Genomic DNA, 23,653 nt, shown 5'->3' with positions numbered 1-23,653 from the left:
TATGCTTTAAGACAAATTCGGACAAATTTTAATTAGACTGCTCATCACATGTTTATTATTTAGAAAAAATCCATGTAAAATATCCTAAATATAAGATGCAGTTTTTACCTCTGGAAGACACACATATCTTAAGATCCCTTCTCCTGCAGCCCAAATATTAATTTAGGACGTCTTAAGGTCCTCTTAATTTACTTAATTTAGGACTTCTTAAGGTCATTTAGGATGTTCTTAAAGGGGTATTCCAGGAATGAGCATAATTCATATACAAATGGATACTCAAAATATTAGCTAATGTGTAATTGGTTATTATTTAAAATTTTGCTCCCCTTAGCAGAAAATGCTGGTAACATAGACTGTAATGGAGAATTAAAATGCTACTGGCCCTTTAATCAGTCCGTTAATTTCCTCCGCGCGGGCCGTTGCGGAGCAGATACAGGACAGAAGATGGCCGCTGGTCACATGTCCACATCACATGTCCTGCACCTGCCTGGGCAGGTCATGTGATCACCACTATGTTTGGCTGTAGTTGGTTGGTTGCAGTGCATCCAGTATGGTCAGTGTTGTGGTGATGGCAGTTACACATCATTACTATGGTAACAGAGCAAGAAAGTCTGTTACATCATCATCGGGAGCAGAGCATGAGAGGGAGGAGGAGTTACTGAAAACTAAAGGATCATGGAACTTGTAGTTTCCAGTGGCGGCAATTTAAGCTCCGTTTTGTGACTAATGACATTGAGTTTTGTTGTACTCATTTATTTATATCATCATGGGTTTTTGTGTCAGACATTCATATTCCTGGAATACCCCTTTAAGGTCATTATACAGTTGTTCTTCATTGCAAAAACTAGCCCATAGTAGTTCTGGGTCTAGTTATCGCCTTAGCAGGGATGCTGTAAGTTATATTTGCCCACCCACTACAGAAATCAGCTCTGCATGTATCTGAACTCTTACAATTCCCAGTATAAATCACATCTTCCCAAATGAGCTACACGGATGAGTTTTTCTTATGATCTCTTTGTTTTAGAATTTATTTGAAAATATAATTTTCGCATCAATATGTTTTGACATTCATTATTAATCTGATGAAAGCAGCGATTAAATCTTTGTTGCTACCTTTAAAGCAAGACTGTGACCAATGCTCTTTTTCACTGAACTTTGGACAACAAATTTTTATGGAACACAATTTTTGATAAAAATGATCATATGTGCTGGAAAATATGTTTCCTCCAATGGGAATTAGCTTAATTTACATACAAATTAAAAATGAAATAAACTTTAAAAGAGCGAAAAGTAATACAGGAAAGTCATAAAACACAATAAATAAAAATAATTAGCTCAGATAATGTGCTGAAAATGTTACAATGGAATAAAGAAATGATGGTAAGAGAGTGCAGGATGGTCAAGCAGAAAATTCTTTCTAGCAGATCTTAGGCAGGTCTAGTAGTCTAGTCTTAATAAACAGCACTATTGTATTACCATATTTTTAGGACTACGAGCACTTTTTAACAAAAAAATGTGTGTGTGTGTGTGTGTAGCAATACAGAGTGTGTTTGTGTATAGCAATACTGTGTGTGTTTGTGTATAGCAGTGCTGAATGTGTTTCTGTGAGTGAATGTATGAAGCAGACCTGAGTAAGTAAAAGAATATAGTAGAGCTGTGTGTGTAAGTGGATGTAGCAGGGCTGAGCGAATGTATGGATGTGTGTACTATGCTTGTGTGTGACCAACAGAATTCTTAATTGTTGTAAAATATATTTTTCTCGGATGCGTCTTATACCACCCATACTTAACCATGTGCTGCAAAAGGAGCATAAGTAAATGAAATGCAGTACCATTTTTAGAGAAAGAGTACAAAAAAAGATTGTATATTTTCTTTGGGCTCTGAACTGGTTCTTGTTCATTCTAAGAATGTTAATAGTCTGTATAATGGTACAAAGGACCCATAATGAGAAAACATGACAAAATTTTGCCCTTTTCTCATAAAATCCAAAGGGATAATAGTAGCTCAGGCAGGTTAAGCTAAAGTGATGCCACATGTGTGCCTCAGAGACATGCAATTGAACACAACTGATTAAAAAATACATTTGTTACAGAAAATTTTATTAAAAGTATAAAATTGTGGAGTATGTATATTTGCTGTACAGTGTATGCCAGGGGGAGACAAAAAAAACTTCCCGAGTGCATTAGTTGTGAGCTTTTCTTTTTGTATGGATGGTTAACTTTTTACATTTTTGTAAACAATCCGATAAAAGCGAGAAGAATTTACCTTTTAAAATGATTTCCATCTATGGCATAAGTATGACATCAATAATTGCTTGCTGTCAATGGGCTTATTATATTGGTATATGATTGGTGTGGTGTGGGCAGAGGATATGGAAAATGAAACTGATCATCATAAATAAATCCGCTATGAATAAATAGTGGAATGTTGAAAATTATATAAATCTATAAGTATTAGCACTTAATTGTTTCAGCTACAAAAATGTGAATATTTTGGACTGATACAAGCCCTTGTTTTGCTTGCTCCAGTCGGCCGTTTTTCCCAGTAGACATTCATTGATATAATTCTATTTGTTTGTTAGGAGCAGCAGAGAAAAGTTCAAAGCATGGTGCAGAAGATAAAACTCAACATATTATCATGGCAATGAAGGAAAGAATGAAAATTCGAGAAAGAAACAGACCAGAGGTTTTCGAACTTATTCAGGAGCTTTTCCAGATATCGAAAGAAGATTTTGTGCACCATACAAAATCGGCCAAACAAAACGTTCTAGATGGAACGTCCAAGTGGTCCGCTAAAATCAAAATCACAGGTAAAGAGTTACATATCAGCATTTTGTATTCAATAGGTTCTACTCTTACGTAAAATAACAATCACATTTCTGATGACATGTTATAAAATACTTTAATGTGAATTTCAGATTCAGCTCTTCTACATTAGAAATATTGAGAAAGTACACAATATTGCATTAAATATCCACTCAACTTACGACAACGATACATTTCAAAAGTAGAGTTAAGTATAAATGTTGTGTGTAAAACATAACTTTTAGTAAATGCTCCACTACACTGTGACACATATAGTTACATGGCTGCATATGCGTGATTAACAAAATCTTCATCATGGCATGTCAGGATGTTGTATTGGTACACTTCACTTGCTTTTATATATTTGTATCAACATTATTAAAACATTATGGGGCAGATTTACTTACCCGGCCCATTCGCGATCCAGCGGCGCGTTCTCTGCACAGGATTCGGGTCCGGCTGGGATTTAAGAAGGTAGTTCCTCCGCCGTCCACCAGGTGGCGCTGCTGCGCCGAAAATAATCTTAACGCCCCGGAATGCACCATCCCATAGCAGGTGAAGGTGAGCGCTTCCCAAGCGACACATTTCGGTTTTTAAATGCGGCGGTTTTTCCGAATACGTCGGATTTTCGTTCGGCCACGCCCCCCCGATTTCTGTCGCGCGCATGCCGGCCCCGATGCGCCACAATCCGATCGCGTGCGCCAAAAACCCGGGGCAATTCATGTACAAGCGGCGCAAATCGGAAATATTCGGGTAACACGTCGGGAAAACGCGAATCGGGCCGTTAGTAAATGACCCCCTATATGTTTTAGATGCACCATTTATATATTAGAAATATTGCTTGTGTTTAATGTAAAGCAAAACACATTCATTCTGTAGTTCTTTAGATGGTATACACATGCACATAGTATGTGCGCCTATTCAATAGGCGCTTGTTATACTGAAAATCCTATCTTTCTGCAGGATTAGGCATAGATGGATTAGAGTCAGGAAAGTGATAATGCTGGTGCATCAGGAACATACGGTAGCTAGTCCTACAGATAAGTGTCTCAGAATCCTTTTATTTATTAGATTTGATCTCAGGAGAAATACCATGTAAACATATTCTGATAAAAAATGTTTTAATTCTACTAATTTTGGAAGTTACGTTTGTTAGCAGTACCACTGCACTACAGATGGAGTCAGAACTCGACAGATCCATCAGTAGTGTATTGGCCGTACCTGCAGAATGAGCAGAGGTGGAAATGTAAATTATCACAAACACACAATCAACTGTCCTAAAGGTACACATGTATAGAATAGGGCTAGAAAACCCCTTTAATCATTTACTGTATATGCCTTTCAGACCTTGTACTGCACTGAATACTTTATGTTTATTGGTAACCAAAAGATTTCTCAAACTAAACCTGTAAACAGAATTCCAGAGAGAGTGGGAATGAGGGAGTTGCGACTGACATTGGCTGTGTGTGACCGCTGAAGAGAACTCAGGTCCCTCATTCCCCCCTCTCCGATGCTGTAGGTGCAGCTGTGGAATGGAGACTTTTAAATGTGCTGGACTCAGCACTGAGGGAGGCACATATTGGACTCACATAGGGTGGGTTGCACACATGATGAAAAAACTCTGGGGACAGAATGTGAAATTTTATAGGCATGAGGAGGAACAATTTTGGGATGTTTGCACTACTTTCTAATAGCAAAATTATGTTTATTTTTGGGTGAATGAATTTAGACTAATATTTGCAGAATTTGCTGTATATTGTGCAGCAAACAATCGACTGCAGTCTGTTACAGTCAACTTCGTCAAAACACCATAGAGCTCCAGTATCCTGATAAAGATATATGTACATCTTCCCTTACATGTTTCCATCATTCTTTTGGGATATTCCAATATATTCTTATTGTAAGAAAAGAGACATATTTATATTTCTAATTTTAGTGAGAATGATAAAATAAAAAGATATATTTTAGGGGTATGTTAAAAGGCATTTGGCACACAAATGGACACTTTGAAGAACCTTACAGCAAAATAATTGGCTTCTTCCATACTTAATGGTCTATTTTCTCTGGGCCATGGTATTCATTTCTTATATAGTTTTTTAATAAAGTGTTTTTTTTCTGAAGTTGTATCTAAAAGTCTTGGGAGAAAAGGGTGATTTTTCTAAAGGCCAATTTATAGAAAATATAGACCCTAATCATACAATTATTATGCAAAAAAGACTTAATTTGATTAAATTGCTACCAATTCTGGTTAATCAATTGACTGCAAAAAAACATCCAAAACAAAAGGTTAAAACTGTTTTGATGATTAAGTCTGTGTCAACATCAGATTGGTGGAGTTACGGGATTGTGGACCACTAACAATCTGGGGTTTATGACTTATCCTTTAAAAAAAAGTTCTCATTGTGATCAGATGTTTGATAAAGGCTCGAGGGAGTGCTGCTCCTCTTTTAGACCAGTGATGTCATATCCATTAGTGAAATGATCATGATTTAGCTCTACTCCTTTAAAATGGATGAGATGGAGCTACAACACCAAGAACAGCTTCTATAAAACACTACAATCTCCAGGAGTGGCGAGGATCTGATCCCCATCAATCTGCTATTGATAACTTATCCTATTGAAATACTTTAATCCAATGTATCTGGAATGGTTTCTTACAGTAACCCAGTCCTTCATCTTCATGTAAAATTGTTACTTTATTCAGGTAAATATTGTACATAGAGCAATAGTTCTAAATAGTATGTAAATTGTATACAGTTTTATCCATTCTTTTATAGTATTTGTCTTCATTATTATTGTGTACAATATTGTATACTAATGAGTAGTCTATATTTTGTAGTTCTTTGTGCTCAGGGTCTACAAGCAAAAGATAAAACAGGGTCGAGTGATCCATATGTGACAGTCCAAGTTGGAAAGACTAAGAGGAGAACGAAAACCATTTTTGGAAACCTTAACCCTGTATGGGATGAGACATTTCATTTGTAAGTACAGGAAATCTTGTTAAAAATGTTTAAGTACACATTGTCCAAGTAGTTACTGATAGTGTAACTGTGTAAGAGACAGGAAAAATCTATCATCATGTTAATCCATTGCCGGTTCTTATCAATGGGCAGTGAATTATACGGCATGGTAAATCACGAGAGGCATAGATCCTTCCTCCAATCAATGCAGCGTTACTGTACTACACTTGCGGAGAATAGTTAATTGAGAAATACCTGTCATGTACAATGATTTACTAGTTGAAAGGTCAGACTTTACCTTTTCTCATTCTAGATGGTGACATGAAGAAGGTCAATGATATACAATATATCGTATAAGATTCACATAGGTAGAAGAAAGAAAAGCCATTACCCCATGATAGCACTGTATTCTAATGAGAGATTTTATAGACCCTTTCTCTGCAGAATGAAAGTGCACAATATATAAACCCCAGTCATGCACCTTATTAAAGTATTAAAAGAAGGATTAATCTTCCAGATATCCAAATATTGGGGGACATGGTACCCAAAAGAGATCTTAATAAAATAAGTTAATCTACACTTTATTTGGTATTGGGGCAATTTGCCAATCCTGTCTTAAACTTCTTAGACAATGCAATCTTAGGCTATACCGTTATAAAATGTGCCAAATTTCTCACAATGATGCTGGATAATAAATTAGATTTTTTTTAGTCTGAACTAAATTCATGCTACATATTAGTTGGCTTACATTGATTATTTTGTGAATAATTCTTATTTATAGAAAACTCTCCTTAAAGGGAACTTGTCATCAGAACACACATTTTCACCTAATGACAAGTTCCCATAGCCTTTTTAATACTAATTTCCAATTTTCTTTTATTGCTAACATTGGTGGTTTCATATATCATCATCAGCTTCTTTCTGCTTCACTAGATCTTCCTCCCCCATCCCTCTTGAAAATGGAAGCTGAAGGAAATTTGCTTGGAGCAATGCGTCAGCTAAGAGCTATGTGAAATGGGGAGGAAAGTGAAAGATCTAGCAGAGCAGAGAGCAGATAATGATGATGATTGCAGCCTTGTAACAGATGCCCTGATGACTCAATGTAGTTTGCTGGCAGGAAGCCAGGTAAACCTTTATATACCTTTAAAATTAGTGGAAATAGTAATGTTAATGATAAATGCAGATTGGTTATTAGTATTAAACATGCTATGAGAACCTGTTATTATGGAAAATGGCTGATCCTGATGACAGGTTTCCTTTAAATCTCAATAATTCATCAGACTTTTGATGTCAATAAGGCTGTATAGGGTATCATTGAATCTTGTAACAAGACAGGGAAGATGGCATCTCTTATAATTATGGGCAATGAAAGAAAAAAATCTACAAGTAATTCCCTATAAATGGTCTCATGAGGCTATGGCTCTTGAAAGATGGAAGTTAAAACTTAATGACACTTTCAGGAAGGAGTTAAATAATTTTACATTGTGTAAATGACAAATTTTCTATACTTTAGATATCAGGTTATTAGTGACTATGTCAATAAAATATGTGAGGCTCCACACAACAAGATGTACAAGGTCACCTTGTCATGGTATCTGATGGTATATTCACTAGGAAACTAATTTTTAATGTAGAGTAAATATAGCAGTAATGTAATGTAAAATTATTGAAATATTCAGTAATGCATATATCTGGGGCTTACAGTGCACTGCTGCACATTATCAATGCAACAAAACTATTTATGAAGGTTTAAATTTTATTTAAGTTGAGACTTCAGGCAAAAGCTGAAAAATAATCTTTAAGGAGATGTTTGGAGGTCAACCCAACTTTTAAAATTCACTATAAAGAGTTTACCTTTGTCATTCTCCTTGTGCGTCCTTGGGATAAGATAACTTGGTTCGGTCGTGAATCGTGATATGGTCATGAAGCAGTTATGAGGTCTTGACATGGTCATGTTGAGGTCGAAAGTTGACAATTAACACAGTATTACAATCTTTCATAATGCATTTTTAGCAGTAGTTTAGTTTAACAGGTTACAAAACCACTAGTGATAAGAAGCATGCAGATTGAAATGAATTAAAGGAATACTGTACCACATGATGACCACATCTTGGCTGCATCATAACAGCATTATGGCCTCTCTGTAAAATTGTACGTTTATGGCCGTTAATTCAGAGGTACAAATATCTGCATAGTCTCTAGTTCTCTGCAGATCTGGTTGGTTCAGTGTTAAAAGTAACTCCTAGGTTAGTTAAATATCCAGACGTTAACCTCTACCTGATCTATCTATCTATCTATCTATCTATCTATCTATCTATCTATCTATCTATCTATCTATCTATCTAAAAATATATATATATATACATATATATATACATATATATATATATATATATATATATACTAACCGGCCACTTTATTAGGTACACCTGTTCAACTGCTCGTTAACACTTAATTTCTAATCAGCCACTCACATGGCGGCAACTCAGTGCATTTAGGCACGTAGACATGGTCAAGACAATCTCCTGCAGTTCAAACCGAGCATCAGTATGGGGAAGAAAGGTGATTTGAGTGCCTTTGAACGTGGCATGGTTGTTGGTGCCAGAAGGGCTGGTCTGAGTATTTCAGAAACTGCTGATCTACTGGGATTTTCACACACAACCATCTCTAGGGTTTACAGAAAATGGTCCGAAAAAGAAAAAACATCCAGTGAGTGGCAGTTCTGTGGGCGGAAATGCCTTGTTGATGCCAGAGGTCAGAGGAGAATGGGCAGACTGGTTCGAGCTGATAGAAAGGCAACAGTTACCCGTTACAACCAAGGTAGGCAGAAGAGCATCTCTGAATGCACAGTACGTCGAACTTTGAGGCAGATGGGCTACAGCAGCAGAAGACCACACCGGGTGCCACTCCTTTCAGCTAAGAACAGGAAACTGAGGCTACAATTTGCACAAGCTCATCAAAATTGGACAGTAGAAGATTGGAAAAACGTTGCCTGGTCTGATGAGTCTCGATTTCTGCTGCGACATTCGGATGGTAGGGTCAGAATTTGGCATCAACAACATGAAAGCATGGATCCATCCTGCCTTGTATCAACGGTTCAGGCTGGTGGTGGTGTCATGGTGTGGGGAATATTTTCTTGGCACTCTTTGGGCCCCTTGGTACCAATTGAGCATCGTTGCAATGCCACAGCCTACCAGAGTATTGTTGCTGACCATGTCCATCCCTTTATGACCACAATGTACCCAACATCTGATGGCTACTTTCAGCAGGAAAGTCATAAAGCTGGAATCATCTCAGACTGGTTTCTTGAACATGACAATGAGTTCACTGTACTCAAATGGCCTCCACAGTCACCAGATCTCAATCCAATAGAGCATCTTTGGGATGTGGTGGAACGGGAGATTCATATCATGGATGTGCAGCCGACAAATCTGCGGCAACTGTGTGATGCCATCATGTCAATATGGACCAAAATCTCTGAGGAATGCTTCCAGCACCTTGTTGAATCTATGCCACGAAGAATGCAAAAGGCAAAAGGAGGTCCAACCCGTTACTAGCATGGTGTACCTAATAAAGTGGCCGGTGAGTGTATATATATATATATATATATATGAGTTTTTATACAGCAAATCACATACTTATTTTCTTTTTCCTATGGGTTGTATAGTCTATTGTGCTAAGACAGAGCTGATAGATCTGTTTCCATACAGATCTTGGTGAATCCCTTTGGAATAACATTGGTTCATTAGCTTCTTCTCAGGTTTCATAGCTTTCGTTTGTACGGAAGAGATACCAGCTAAAGTGTGAACAGAATCTAAAGCAACACAATTCCAAACTGTGGGAGACTCTAAGAGACCCTCATTATTTGCCCCATAACGTTCAATGAGTTATTACACATTGGGACACTATCCCCACCAATAGTGTCTCCATAGATAATACAATGTTCTTTCCCCAGTATAAGGCATTTGTATGGTGCTCTACTTAACAGGCCGTGTCAGCAAGGAATGGGTAAAAGAGCTTTCAGATGTATCTCGGGAGCTTATAAATCAGCTTTGGTTTAAGCTATCCATCTGCTGTCTTGTAGTCCTGTCAGCTCTCAATGCACCATTTCATTGTATTACGATCCATATTATTAAATGCAAACACTAGCTTCTAGTATTATGTTGATTTGTCCAATGTCCTTGTAATCGATGTTGTGCATTTAATGTATGCAACTTTATTTCATCAACATCTCAAAGTTAATGTATTAACATTGATGAGGGAAGTGTTAAGTGTTAAGAATCATATATTATGAAAAGAATGTACAGTAATAGAAGGTACGACCCATCTTATGATTTTATCGATATGACATCCCTAACACATCTTTTATTTGTTCAACCCCAGAAGAACCAGAACTTTTAGTTTTTCAGTTAATGTAGCATTTCTCACTTTCATTCACAGTGAATGCCACAATTCCACAGATCGGATCAAAGTTAGGGTATGGGATGAAGATGATGACATAAAATCTAGAGTAAAACAACATTTCAAGAAAGAATCAGATGATTTTCTTGGACAAACTTTTGTAGATGTGAGGACACTCAGTGGAGAAATGGATGTCTGGTATAATTTAGGTAAGTGTTCACGATATTATTGACAATGGTAAACTTCAATATTTTGGAACTTTTCAGGAAATCCATCTTTCAGTTTTACAGACTAAAAATTTTTTTTTTTTTAAAAAGAAGAATTATTTCCTTTTTTGAGGTATAGATGTTGGGAAGCTTTTGGATCACCCATAAACTTCATTTTCAATCAATGATTTCAGTTGTGATTTTTGCACAAAATTTCTCATAAATTGCGACCAAAATGTTAAACGGTAAAATCCAGTCCCGATTTGTTTGAGCTTTATGTAAGTGAAAAATAAAAACTCAAACAATAGTGGGCAGGTTTAACATATGGAGGTTAGAAGGAAGAAAAAAAACAAAAAAAACCCCACTAGTTTTTATGGCACATGCGTGATGTATAACCTTAAACACTCCTCCAACTTTCTAGGCATATTTTGCCCAAAGCAACTGCACCACCCTATTGAGATGTAGCAGATTCCTGCTATGAAGCCGTAGCTGTTTTAATAAAAAGAATAGAGACCTGCAATAAAACTTGCCTACTTCTGTCTCTGCCTGGCAGAACATCCAGTTAAATTCATGATTTAGTTTTCTGTTACCTACTGCAGTGTCAGATTTCCCACAACCCATCACAGGCAACAGCTTGGAGTTAGGGGAGAGTTGAGTAGACTGGTTGTTTTTTATAAAAGCTAGTTGGGAAACAAAGGAGATTTGGAGATCCAAACTGCATGCCCCCACTTGGTGAAAACTGTATTGGAGTTTTCAGGATGCTGGTACTGATGCAATGTAATATAGAAACTTTAATAATTGTACTTTAGCTATAATAGTGACTATGGGGAATATTTATCATACGCTGGTGCTCGTGGGCCAGCGTATGATAGCCCCACCGCTGCATACTTGAAGAGGGATACATCAAGAGGCTTCTGCCTCTTGATGTATCGGGGCGGGAGGCTGCGAAGCGTTTAGAAAAAAACGCGGCCGGTGACTTTTCACTTATGAAAAGTCACGGGCGGCAGCAAATGCGCAGACGCGGGGACAGTAACGCCCCGCGACGGCCCACTCCCATCCGGCCGGGCCCTCCGCTCGGCCGGCCGCGCCCCCCCTTCACGCCCCACTGGCGTGAAGGTGGTGGATTGGGGAAATAAGCTAGCAATAAGCAAGCATTTGCGATTATTTCAGGGCCATCAGTGGCGCAGACGTCCTGATAAATATGCCCCTTTAAGTACATGTTGCTCCTATAAAGACTATAAATGTCTACCTTATATACGTGATAACACTTGCATGCTATAAACCTGTCTGATCTAGCTGTGAGATATTTCACTCATAATTTTTAGAAAACACAAACTTATCATTTGGGGAATCAAACTGTCAAAAACATTCTAATACACATTTTGATGGCTGAACATAATGGAGGTATACATGTGCTCACCATAGATTTACTGTGGTCTTGCAGATGATTTAGCACTAGACACATTACATTATCTCTCGTTTATTAGCAGACCACTCTTCTGTAAGAAAGTCTGTAGCTGCAAACCCAGGTAAGGTAATGAAATATTCATTTAACTGGATTAAGTCTGAAGAAGAGAGGAAAAACGTATGTAGGTCACGGATGCAGCAGAAGTTTTACAGATAAATTATGTAATAGTGGAATTTGTTTAGGATATTTGTTACAATGCCATTTCCCATCCCTTTTAAAAAGCTGTGTTGTTTGACAAAATAATCTGATGTTTTACAGTGACCTTTTAAAGTAGAGATGAAAAAATACATAATTTACTAAATAAATAATATGAAAAAATAATGGCATTAAAGTTCATATGTGTAGAATATTGATAATCAATATACCCCATGTCCAACACTAAGATATCTTCAACAATAATCATAGCTCTGTGAAATCTTTACTCCTGGGGAAAAAGCAACATTCTATTTTCAGAAATCATAAAATGTTGTGGTTTTGCTAATTTCTTAATTACTGTAACCATATTTCTTGGACTATTGGACACACATTTTAGCAAGAGTCTAAAGTCAGTAGGATCCAGCACTGCCAGACCCCCACGACTGCTGTCCGGGAGATCAGGTGACTAACTCTCTCTCTGACCATCTTCACTATTAACGACAGCATGAAGGAGGTTGATGTGACTGATCACATGCTTCAAAAAGAAAAAAGACAGCAACCAATGTATTTACCAAAAGCTGTTTGTTTGATGCACGCAGCCCAGGGTCCTAGTGTGCAGGATCCATAGTCCAAGACAAAAAAGAGAGAAGGCCACAGCATCCAATATGATGAAAAAAGGTTAAACCTTTATTCACACAGGCATAGAAAAAACTGCAGCGTTTCGATTCACCATGAATCTTTGTCAAGCTTGCCTGTGAGAATAAAGGTTTAACCTTTTTTCATCATATTGGATGCGGTAGCCTTCTCTCTTTTTTTGTCTTGATCACATGCTTCATCACTGTAATATTCTAAGCCTATTAAAACCTATTAAAATTATATAAACCTATTGATGCTCCAGGGCGGGTCCTATGTAGGGGAGAGGAGTAAAAGTTTCCTTTATTCTCTTGCTTGCACTTAATGAGTGAATTGATGTATGTAGCAGAGCAGTCTATGTGAATCTATGGATATATAACAAGGTTTTGTGTAAATTTATGTAACAAGGCTATGTGTGTGAGAGTGAATCAATCCATGATACATAGCTGTGTGCGTAAGTGAATGAATGGATGTAGTAGTGCTGTGTAATAGTGAATGGAGGTAATTGTGTGTGTCATCTTGCTATGATGGACACTTAAATATTTTCCTGTACCCAACAGTCAACTGCTTTTATTAATGGTGACATTGACATTGACATATTTTAATATGTGACCAATAAAAGTAGGAGTTTTTATTCTTGGTGCTGGAATGTGCCAATGGTTTATTTGAGTTAGTTCCTGCGGCTGCAGTTCAGGCAGCATTCATTTCGTGCATCGGAGAAACTCATTGTTCAGCTGTTGTCCATTCGTGTAGCCTTTTTGGTGAGCTGTGCAAGTCCTTTGTTATTATGGAACGTTTCTACTTCTCACAGATGTGTGTATACAGAGGTGCTGTGCTTTTCTGTGGGACCACCAGGCAAAATATATTTCTTTTTTTCTGTTACGGCTAAATATGGGATGCATCTTATACTGAGGAGCCTTGTACTGTCTAAAAAAAAAGCTGTACTTCATTCAACTATGCAATTTGTTGCGCAAATCATACCATTGTCTTTCCTACGGTCCATTTTACAATGCAGGGAACTGAACTTTAGTAAATCTGCAATGGTCTTACATTCAGCCATAATACTGTACTTGGAGCCATTGTTGTTACAGGCAGTCCCCAGGTTACGTACAAGATAGGTTCCGTAGGTTTGTTCTTAAGCTGAATTTGTATGTAAGTCGGAACTGTATACTTTATTATTGTAGTTCCAGACAAATTTTTTTTGTTCTATGTGACAACTGGATTTTAAAAATGTTGGATTATCATAAAAACCAGGATTAACAATAAAGGTTAATATCAGACACCTTTGATAACTGTTATAGGTGTTTATTGTAGACAGTAAATTACCAATTACCAGAGGTCCGTTTGTAACTAGGGGTCGTCTGTAAGTCGGGTGTTCTTAAGTAGGGGACTGCCTGTACTGTGTTAGGCTACATTCACACTAACGTATGGAGGACGTATATACGGCCGACGTATATACGGCCGATATACATCCTCCATACACGTCAATGGGCGCACGGCGCCCTACGGAAGCGGTACAGTGCTGCACACGTGCGGCACCGTACCGCTCCGTACCCGGAAAAAGATAGGACCTGTCCTATCTTTTGCCGTAATACGGCGCCGTGCCCCATTACTTCCTATGGAGAGGAGCGGGGGTGAGCTGCGCTCACCTCCTCCTCCTCTCCCCGTGCACTGCCGTTGCCCGCTACGGTACGGCACGGGCGGGCAACGGCAGTGTGAATGTAGCCTTACTTTATGTAAGTGTGTTTTGTAGGGGTCTACAGTGTTCATGGACATACAGAGCTGTCTCTTGGATGCCAGACCATACATTGATTATTTTTTTTACATATCATTTTAAATTGAGCAAATAAAGTATAAGGTCACTCTCCCCAACTTCCAATAAATTCAAAAAATGTCAAGCCATTAAAAGAAGCAGACATTAAATATGCCATTGAACAGAATCCTTTCTACATTTTTTGAGTGTACAGAAGCTTTTTTCTTCAAAGCATTATGATTTCTGTAAATCATATTAGTTTCCAGACAGTCGATTTCACAACACAACAAAGGTATTACATTCCAAGTCTCATCTGGCTAATGGGCAGACAACAGAATCTTGCAGACTGCGGATGGTATGCATCGATACATTTTCCTGAACATAAGAAGATATTTGTTTCTTTTTCTTTAGAGTATTGTATCTTTAGAAAAATATAGAAACATGCAATCTTTTCTTTTGTAGTAAACTGACTTCTGTGGATTCGGCTCTATCTACACAGCATGGTGGCAATAGATGAAACAGCTTACAAAATTAAAGCATGCAGTATCATAACCCTTTTAATAACCCTTTATCATACGCTGTCATGCTGGTACCCTCTTTCTAGCCATTAATTGAAATTGTACCTTTCCACATGCGCTTGGTCAAGGCAATCCCTGATCTAGTGTGTGTGGACTAACTTTCAATGATTTCTCCCATAAATAGTACAGGAGGCTCACCTACCTAACAGATCAATATTTACATGAACTAAAGGGGCCGTGTTCCTGAAATTGTCCCATATCCAAAGGATAGGGAAACAATCTGATCTGCAAGAATCCAATTGCTGTAAACCCCAACATTCACATAATGTATCCTGACGCTCCATTCAATATTATGGAACCGCCTGTCAAGAAGAGTGCTTGTCTATCTCTGGCGCCCTCATGTAGAGTAAATGGGAGTTTCATCGATACCCAAATGCTGTGCTTTGCAATGTCCAATGCTGCCATAGTATTGAACATACTAATAGGACACATGTTTGACCTGCCATTTCATTCTATTAGTGAGAACAGGAACATAACACCCTTTTAAGATTGGTGGGGGATTCAGCAGTAAGATCCTCACTGATCCTGTAGATAAGGGATAGTGATAATACTTGGAACAACTACTTGAAGTCCTACTGGTCAGGTAGGAAACTTAATTTTTTGCCCAGTCGGGGATTTGAACCCACAACCTGCACACTCCACCTGCCATAGAGACCCAGAGCCTCTAATCCACTAGGCTATGGGCTTAGTGGTTCAGGTAGAAACTTACTACTTTCTGCAGCAGCTCTTTTCTTCTTGCTTGTCTCTGATTGGGCTTCTCTTCCACCCCTCCTTATCACAATACTTGTATGGGCAGATTGGGGCCGATTTATCAAGCTGTCTGAAAATCAGAATATTCTTAGCTCACAGCTCCAATCACAGCTCCCCTTTAAAATATTCATGAGCACTGGTAAAATGAAAGCTGAGCTGTAATTGGTTGCCATGGGCAACTAAGAATATTCTGACTTTTAGACAGGTTGATAAATCTGCCCCATTGAGTCTACAGCCCAATACAAGATTGGGCAGATATTTCAGAATGTCACATTAGGGGGGTACATTTTTAGAATTTATTGTGACATTTTTCTAAGAAAATTCTTAGTTTGTAATATTTTTGAATATATCTTGTTGCAAGAGTTGAAAATCTATTTTTTAATGCAGGCTTCCTTCCCAGAAATAGTCATCATGGTTACTGGCTTATTCTCTGTTCTGGCACAAGCTTTACCCATGATTATTTACACACAATTGTGTCTAAACTTATGTAGACCTGCCTACTAGACTTAATAAAGGTTCCCTTGTATAGTTAAACAATGGGGGTCATTTATCTTATTTCCCCCTTCTCTGCGCTCTTTTTGCACTTGTTGTGAGTCTATTTTTTTGCAACTCATTTGTCTTTGTCGTTTTGTTTCTTTGTCAAATGTAGGGTTTTTTTTAGCAAATTTTATAAAAGGCACAATTTGTTGCGCAAATCATACCATTGTCTTTCCTAAGCTTGGTCTGGTCTGCGTGTAATTGCGCAATTATTTGCGCCCATAGAGGCGCAATAGTACAATAAATTGGGTGCAAACATCTGTAAAAAGGAACAATGTAATGACAAATAGGGTGCAACAACACAAGGAGAATTGTGGCGTGACGTTACAAAAAAAGCGCAAAATAGGCGCAAAACAACCCTTGCACAGCAAGAGACATCAAAGCTTATCTATAGTTGTGCATAATTGTGTAAATCCTGGGTTCATGCTGATTCAATTCAACATCAAAACTACATGAGTTTATGTTCTGACAATTGACTTAGAAGAGGAAGGAATAACAAGGTTTCATCTTGATCAATATCAGACTAAAACGAAGGAGACTGCTGACAGATGGCCCTGAAAGGCCAAGGTACAAGATAAAAAAAAAATAGAATACAATAGAACAACACATCTTTAAAGCAGAGAGATATCAACTTCTGTAAATACAGTTAACCTTTTCAGTACGGATGCATTGTTAAATCAACCATAGTAGCCTCTCTACAGTCAGACAACACCAGATGGAATGCAAAATCAAATAGTCTACATTATCCAAGCCAAGTTAGGGAAAAGTTCAATGCTAATAGCCAACACATGGCCTGGAGCAGATTGTGGAACAGATCAGTAACTAAAGTCTTAATGTGCCACATCCAACAAGAAGCTGACGTAAAACAACTATCACACTAGACGTTCAATATTTAAGTTAGGATACATATTCTGTGACATGGTACTGCCAAAAAAAAGAATGAAAGCATGTCACAGATTGAGAGCATTCTGTTAAACAATTGTTATGTCTCAATACAGTAAATTTACTTGATACTATAGACTGGTAAACTGAGGACCATCAGCTCAGGATCCTATAGCCATGCTAGTACATCTTCAAGGATGATGGGGTACATTTATCAAGCTGTCTAAAAGTAATAATGTTCTTAGTTGCCCACGGCAACCAATTACAGCTCCTCTTTAAAATATTCATGAGTACTGGTAAAATTAAAGCTGAGTTGTAATTGGTTGCCATGGGCAACTAAGCACATTCCTACTTTTAGACAACTTGATAAATCTGCCCCAATGCCCATCTCCCCATTCAATCAAGAAAAAGACAACAGCACTTATGATTGGGAGTGTCCATTTCAACCGTTCCCAAATTTTGAGAGGACATCCAATATTCTTTACAGTTTATAGTAAAGGGTAACACAAACACACCAGAGATTCTGCAGAACAGCTTTATAAAAGAGAAAGAGAAAATATTATTGACATGCAGTGTTTTGAACATGTGCCTGATATGAGTACGGATTTGTGCAGAAGCAGGGGCGTTGTGACAGAACCCTCTATGCTGCACTGCTCATCTATATATACGTGCCAGGTTTCAGCTGAGAATGGCATGTGTGTATGAATATCCTTAATAAATACTGTATGGCAATAAAACTTTTCTATATTGCATAATAAGAATAAATAAAATAGTTGTGAAGCTGAGCATTGGATAGTTTTTAAATTAGTTTTTATTTAAACATAGTGGCAGTCATTTATTAAGACCAGCATTTTTCATTGTCAGACTTGATGCCCTCTTATCCCTATGCAACATGCGCCTATTATATGTTGAAGGGACTGGAGACAATTGTAGTAATAATACACCAAAAAGCTGGTGGAAAATGACTAAATCCCTCTTTTCACCGCTTCTGCCATGCCCTCCTGTGGTAACTGGAAAGGATGGTGAAAAAGTCAACTGCTGCAAAAGCTTTTGAACAAATGGAGTAGAAAAAGGCACATGGGGGGTTTAAACCTTCTTTTGAATGGCCCCAATGACTGAAACACAATGGGGCACATTTACTTACCCTTCACGTTGACGCCTCCGATCTGGAATGTCCGGTGAGGATTCGGTTCTGCCGTGATTCACTAAGATTGTGTGGCTTCTGCGCCGAGGTCCGCCGGATTTCACCTTCTTCTTCCAGGTGCATGTGAGTGCTGATATTGCGACACAATTTGCTTTTAAAATTTTGTGGTTTGTCCGAATCAGTTGTGTTGTCCAACATTCATGCCACCCAATTTATGTCGCATGCAAGCCGGTGCCGATGCGCCACACTTGCGTGCGCCAAAAACTCGGTGCCATTCAGGGCAAATTTGAAAAAAATTGCAAAACCAAACTAAAATGCGGCATTCGGACTCTTGGTAAATGTGCCCCTAAGGGATTTGTGTTATCGTTAGACAGGATCTTATTCCTGTTCTTAAGAGTGACTTACTATATCAGATCTTTAGATGTATTTTACATGTCATAGTTATTACACTGGCTCATACAGCTTGATAAATGTTGCCCATAATATTTTATTGTTAGCAGTGGATATTCACCTTTTTTGATAGAAAGTTGCACGCAGCTCCTAAGTTTTTCCTATGGCAGGAGTGGAGTTGCACCTCAATATGCAACTTTTTGTATCAAACTTTTGGCTTGCCTTTTCTTTAGTTTTTTCAGACTTACTATATGACTTTTTTGCCTAAAACTGTCTCCTTTCAAAGTTCTTCATTGTCTAGTTCTCTGCAGCGTTCCCTGAGTTATCACATAAATCCAGATGTGAAAGTTGCGACTTTTTAAAAAAGTTGAAAATAAATCACAAATATTGGTACAAATCTACGGCTGCCTTTGACCAGGTGGAGAAAATTGCTTGAAACTGATTGCAACTTTTCAAGACTTTTGGAGACTTTTGTTTCAAAAAGTTGCAAATTCACTAAAGACCAAATGCCACATGTATCAATAAGGAAAAACCATTAAGATTTGTCTGAACAGCAGGAAAGCCAAGAAAAGTCCCATAAAGCAGATGGACAAAGCCGGACTTATGATACATGTGCCCCATAGTGTGGTTATGAAATTGATGGAACAGAAAATTCCTTAAACTCATAATAAGCAAAGTATGATAAGAGTAATGTACATAAAAATGGACAAACCAAACCTTTCATGATCACTTGTTACTAAAGACCTGCATTCTAGAGGATAGAATCTCTATGACAATAGGTAATACAAGTTTTTCATGCTGTGTACTGGAAGCAGCAGTGGGTTGAGAAAGTAATGAGTGAGGAAACAAGACAGAGGTGTGCAGTCGGATGAGTCAGCTTATATATTTTTCACATGATAGAGTTTTGGGTGGTGAGAGGTGGGCAGTGGGTGGGCAGTGGATTTTCATATATCACATTAAATAATAACTGTGTAAAGAGACACTGCAGGTGTTCATTGCTCACTCAGAACATTTTACAAACTTAGTTTGTCTGGCACTTAGTCAGCCTCAAAGTTTTTTGATTTACCAGATACATTTATAGGTACTGTGCTCATATTCACATTCACTCGGTTACTCATCATTTATTGTGGGAGTGGGGCTTAATTTATGATTATCACATAGTCACCAGAAAGTGATATTAGTGAAACTTTGGTAATTTCTCTCCCAAGTGCCCGAGGGAAGCTAATTGCTTCCCTCGCTATATCTGACATCTCGGGCTTGCAAGTCTCTTACCTGGCTGCACATACTTTGAACAGTTTGTGATTGTGAAGACAAAGCTGTTTCATCTACATAAGTTTATGCTTCAAGTAACAAAAACATTTCAAGTCCGTTACAGACAGAACTGATACTGTACATTCCCTGAGGGTGCAGATTTTAGATTGTGCCAAAGGTTACTCAGAGTTGCTGGTGATATGATGAAGACCAGATTGATGACAGCTACATTCGGCTTCATTGCAAATGAATATCATTTGATGTTTTGTTATTGTTAAACCTTGTATCTTATTGCTAAAGAAATGGATCATAATGACAAAAAAGTCTGAATATTTTCAACAATATTAATATATATACACCAATAGATTTCCTAGAGAGGTACTGTAGATGGACAGAAAGAGAGGAGATAGATATACTAGATAGATAAATGTAACGTTTTTTAAGCCTTTAACACCCCATAATATACTTGTACATCATGGGGCTGTTAAGGATGTATGAAGAGGGCTCACAGGCTGTGCACTCTCCAAGCATACAGGGGCAAATCTACTTACCCGTCCGGAGGAGTTCTCAGAAAGTGCATTGTCCAACGATAATGCACTGTGCCGTGATTCACTAAGATCGTGCGTCTGATATCCTGCATGTGTTCCTGGTGCATGTAAGTGCTTGATTTTGCAACACAATTTGAAAGTTAAATCCTGTGATCAGTCCGAATCAGTCGGATCGTCCAACGGCACGGCCCCCGTTTTCTGTTGCTGTGCCAAAAACCAATCTCCTGTCAAACACCTGTCACAGCCGTGCAATACCCAAAGACGTCAGAAAGTCTGACAACTCTTAGTAAATAAGTTTGTGCTTCCACGAACCCTTAGTAAATAAGTCCCACTGTGTCTTTTCTACATTATGCAGCAAACACCAAGCGATACAACCTGCGGTTGCTGCTGGCACTGATTGTGAGTGATTACCATTTAATTGCCACTGACAAAGCTGCTGGAAGCATTTAAATGCCGAGGCTGTGCGTGCAGCTCTGTCTTCATGAGGATCGTCACTCCACATTGGGGAGCAACAGTCTGTCCCCATGACAAACTGGAGTCTGTACAAGACCTCAGGCTTTGTTATTTCATTGAAATTAAAAAAAAAATACACACCTTAAAATTCAAATCACCCTGCTTTCCATAGAACTGCAATAAAATTAACAAATAACTTGTTAGGTGTTCCCATACCTCCAAATGCACGACCTATCAAAATATAAAAACTGTTATACCCCGTAGTGGAAAATAGCACCGAAAAGACCGAAATGCCCCTTTTTGCCGTTTTGAAACTAGTAAGATTAAATTTGATCCAAAGGTCTGAAAAATGTTAGCAATGAAAGCGTCATCTCATTCCACACAAAAATGATTGAAGTATGAAGTGCACTGAAGTATGGGAAAAAGTATGGGTGTCAGATTACAATGAAATTAAGACATTTTTTTTTGGGGGGGGGGACAAAAGCACATTATTTTTAAATATCCATTAAAACATAATAAAACCTATATAAATTTGTTATCCATGTGAGTGTACCAACACCAAGCTGTAAAACCTGAGCCCACAAGAAAAAAAGCACAAATGCATTTTGTTTATCAATTTCCCTGCATTTGTGATTTTCTTTTCCAGCTTCCCAGTATATGTCATGGAATGTAAAATACACTCAGTAGTAAGTACAATGTGTTATGCAGAAAACAAGCACTTATAAAGCTCTGTGTATGGGAAAAAAGTGTATTGTGGATTTTTAAAGGTGGGGAGCGAAAAACCCCCAAAAAAGTCTGCGCCCTTAAAGGGGTATATTGTATTACAATGAACCTGTAACTTGTAGGGTATACTGGATGGGCCATCTGCCTTACGATATGACAAATTTATTTTACAAATGTCTTTTTCCAGACCAGATCTAAGTTTAGGGAATACAAAAGTGCATACAGTGTTAGTTATGATAGGTGTTGTTAGTAGCAGCAGTACTGTGAAGTATACATTTATATTCCCGGACTGTAACTGGACTTAGAGCCCTATGTTGCTATGGTTTTTGAGATCTCTTCACTATACTGCTGCACTGCCCCCCCCCCCTTCCCCCTAACAATTATAGTACTTAAACAGAAACTTCTACAGCAGTGACTGATATCAGAGGGAGGGGCTGTGCTTAAGGCAAGTTTGATGAAATGTTAGGAACCCTTTAACTAAATGGATTATAATAACCATAATATAATTATAGATACTCTTTAAGTCTTACTGTATCAGATATACTTCTTCATCACTGTCTTTATGTTAAAATAACTCATACAATTTTGGTCATATATCTTTAGCCAGGACATTTGTGGTGTCCTTTTTTTGTCAAATACCTTTACACAATTAAAGACTAACACATTTGTAGAGGAAACATAAAATGTGTGCAAAGCATCAGTTACAAGTGTAACGCAGATAGAACAAGCTCTTGTATTCTAATAAGGACAATGATCAGGGCCGGATTAAGGTTGGTGGGGGCCCCTGGGCACAAAATCTGGTGGAGGCCCCCACTGTGTGCAGCGTGCATACACGTCCTCCCGCTCACTTTCCACTATCCCAGCAGTAACATAGCTACATACAGCCGCCTCACCCCCAGTAACACAGCTACATACAGCCGCCTCATCCCCAGTAACACAGCTACATACAGCCGCCTCGCACCCAGTAACACAGCTACATACAGCCGCCTCATCCCCAGTAACACAGTTACATACAGCAGCCTCATCCCCAGTAACACAGCTACATACAGCCGCCTCACCCCCAGTAACACAGCTACATGCAGCCGCCTCACCCCAAGTAACACAGCTACATACAGCCGCCTCATCCCCAGTAACACAGCTACATACAGCTGCCTCATCCCCAGTAACACAGCTACATACAGCGGCCTCATCCCCAGTAACACAGATACATACAGCGTCCTCATCCCCAGTAACACAGCTACATACAGCCGCCTTGCCCCCAGTAACACAGCTACATACAGCCGCCTCACCCCCAGTAACACTACTACATACAGCCGCCTCGCCCCCAGTAACACAACTACATACAGCCGCCTCATCCCCAGTAACACAGCTACATACAGCCGCCTCATCCCTAGTAACACAGCTACATACAGCGCCTCATCCCCAGTAACACAGCTACATACAGCCGCCTCACCCCCAGTAACACAGCTACATACAGCCGCCTCATCCCCAGTAACACAGCTACATACAGCTGCCTCGCCCCCAGTAACATAGCTACATACAGCCGCCTCGCCCCCAGTAACACAACTACATACAGCCGCCTCATCCCCAGTAACACAGCTACACACAGCCGCCTCATCCCCAGTAACACAGCTACATACAGCCGCCTCATCCACAGTAACACAGCTACATACAGCCGCCTCATCCCCAGTAACACAGCTACATACAGCCGCCTCGCCCCCAGTAACATAGCTACTTACAGCCGCCTCGCCCCCAGTAACACAACTACATACAGCCGCCTCATCCCCAGTAACACAGCTACACACAGCCGCCTCATCCCCAGTAACACAGCTACATACAGCCGCCTCATCCACAGTAACACAGCTACATACAGCCGCCTCATCCCCAGTAACACAGCTACATACAGCCGCCTCGCCCCCAGTAACACAGCTACATACAGCCACCTCATCCCCAGTAACACAGCTACACACAGCCGCCTCATCCCCAGTAACACAGCTACATACAGCCGCCTCGCCCCCAGTAACACAGCTACATACA

General features: G+C 38.9%; 1 protein-coding gene across 1 annotated transcript in view; it reads left to right on the top strand.

Moving 5' to 3' along the window:
• UNC13C (unc-13 homolog C) overlaps positions 1–23,653 on the top strand; it is a 330,670-nt gene that overhangs the window by 124,800 nt on the left and 182,217 nt on the right. Inside the window, exons 10-12 of the mRNA XM_072148188.1 lie at positions 2,582–2,809; positions 5,644–5,785; positions 10,205–10,374. Of these exons, the coding sequence (XP_072004289.1) occupies positions 2,582–2,809; positions 5,644–5,785; positions 10,205–10,374 (540 nt within the window). The remainder of the gene's footprint in view (positions 1–2,581; positions 2,810–5,643; positions 5,786–10,204; positions 10,375–23,653) is intronic.

Source organism: Engystomops pustulosus, chromosome 4, assembly GCF_040894005.1.
Source record: "Engystomops pustulosus chromosome 4, aEngPut4.maternal, whole genome shotgun sequence".
In the NCBI taxonomy this organism is placed as follows: Eukaryota; Metazoa; Chordata; class Amphibia; order Anura; family Leptodactylidae; genus Engystomops; species Engystomops pustulosus.
This window is presented reverse-complemented; position numbering and strand designations above follow the sequence as displayed.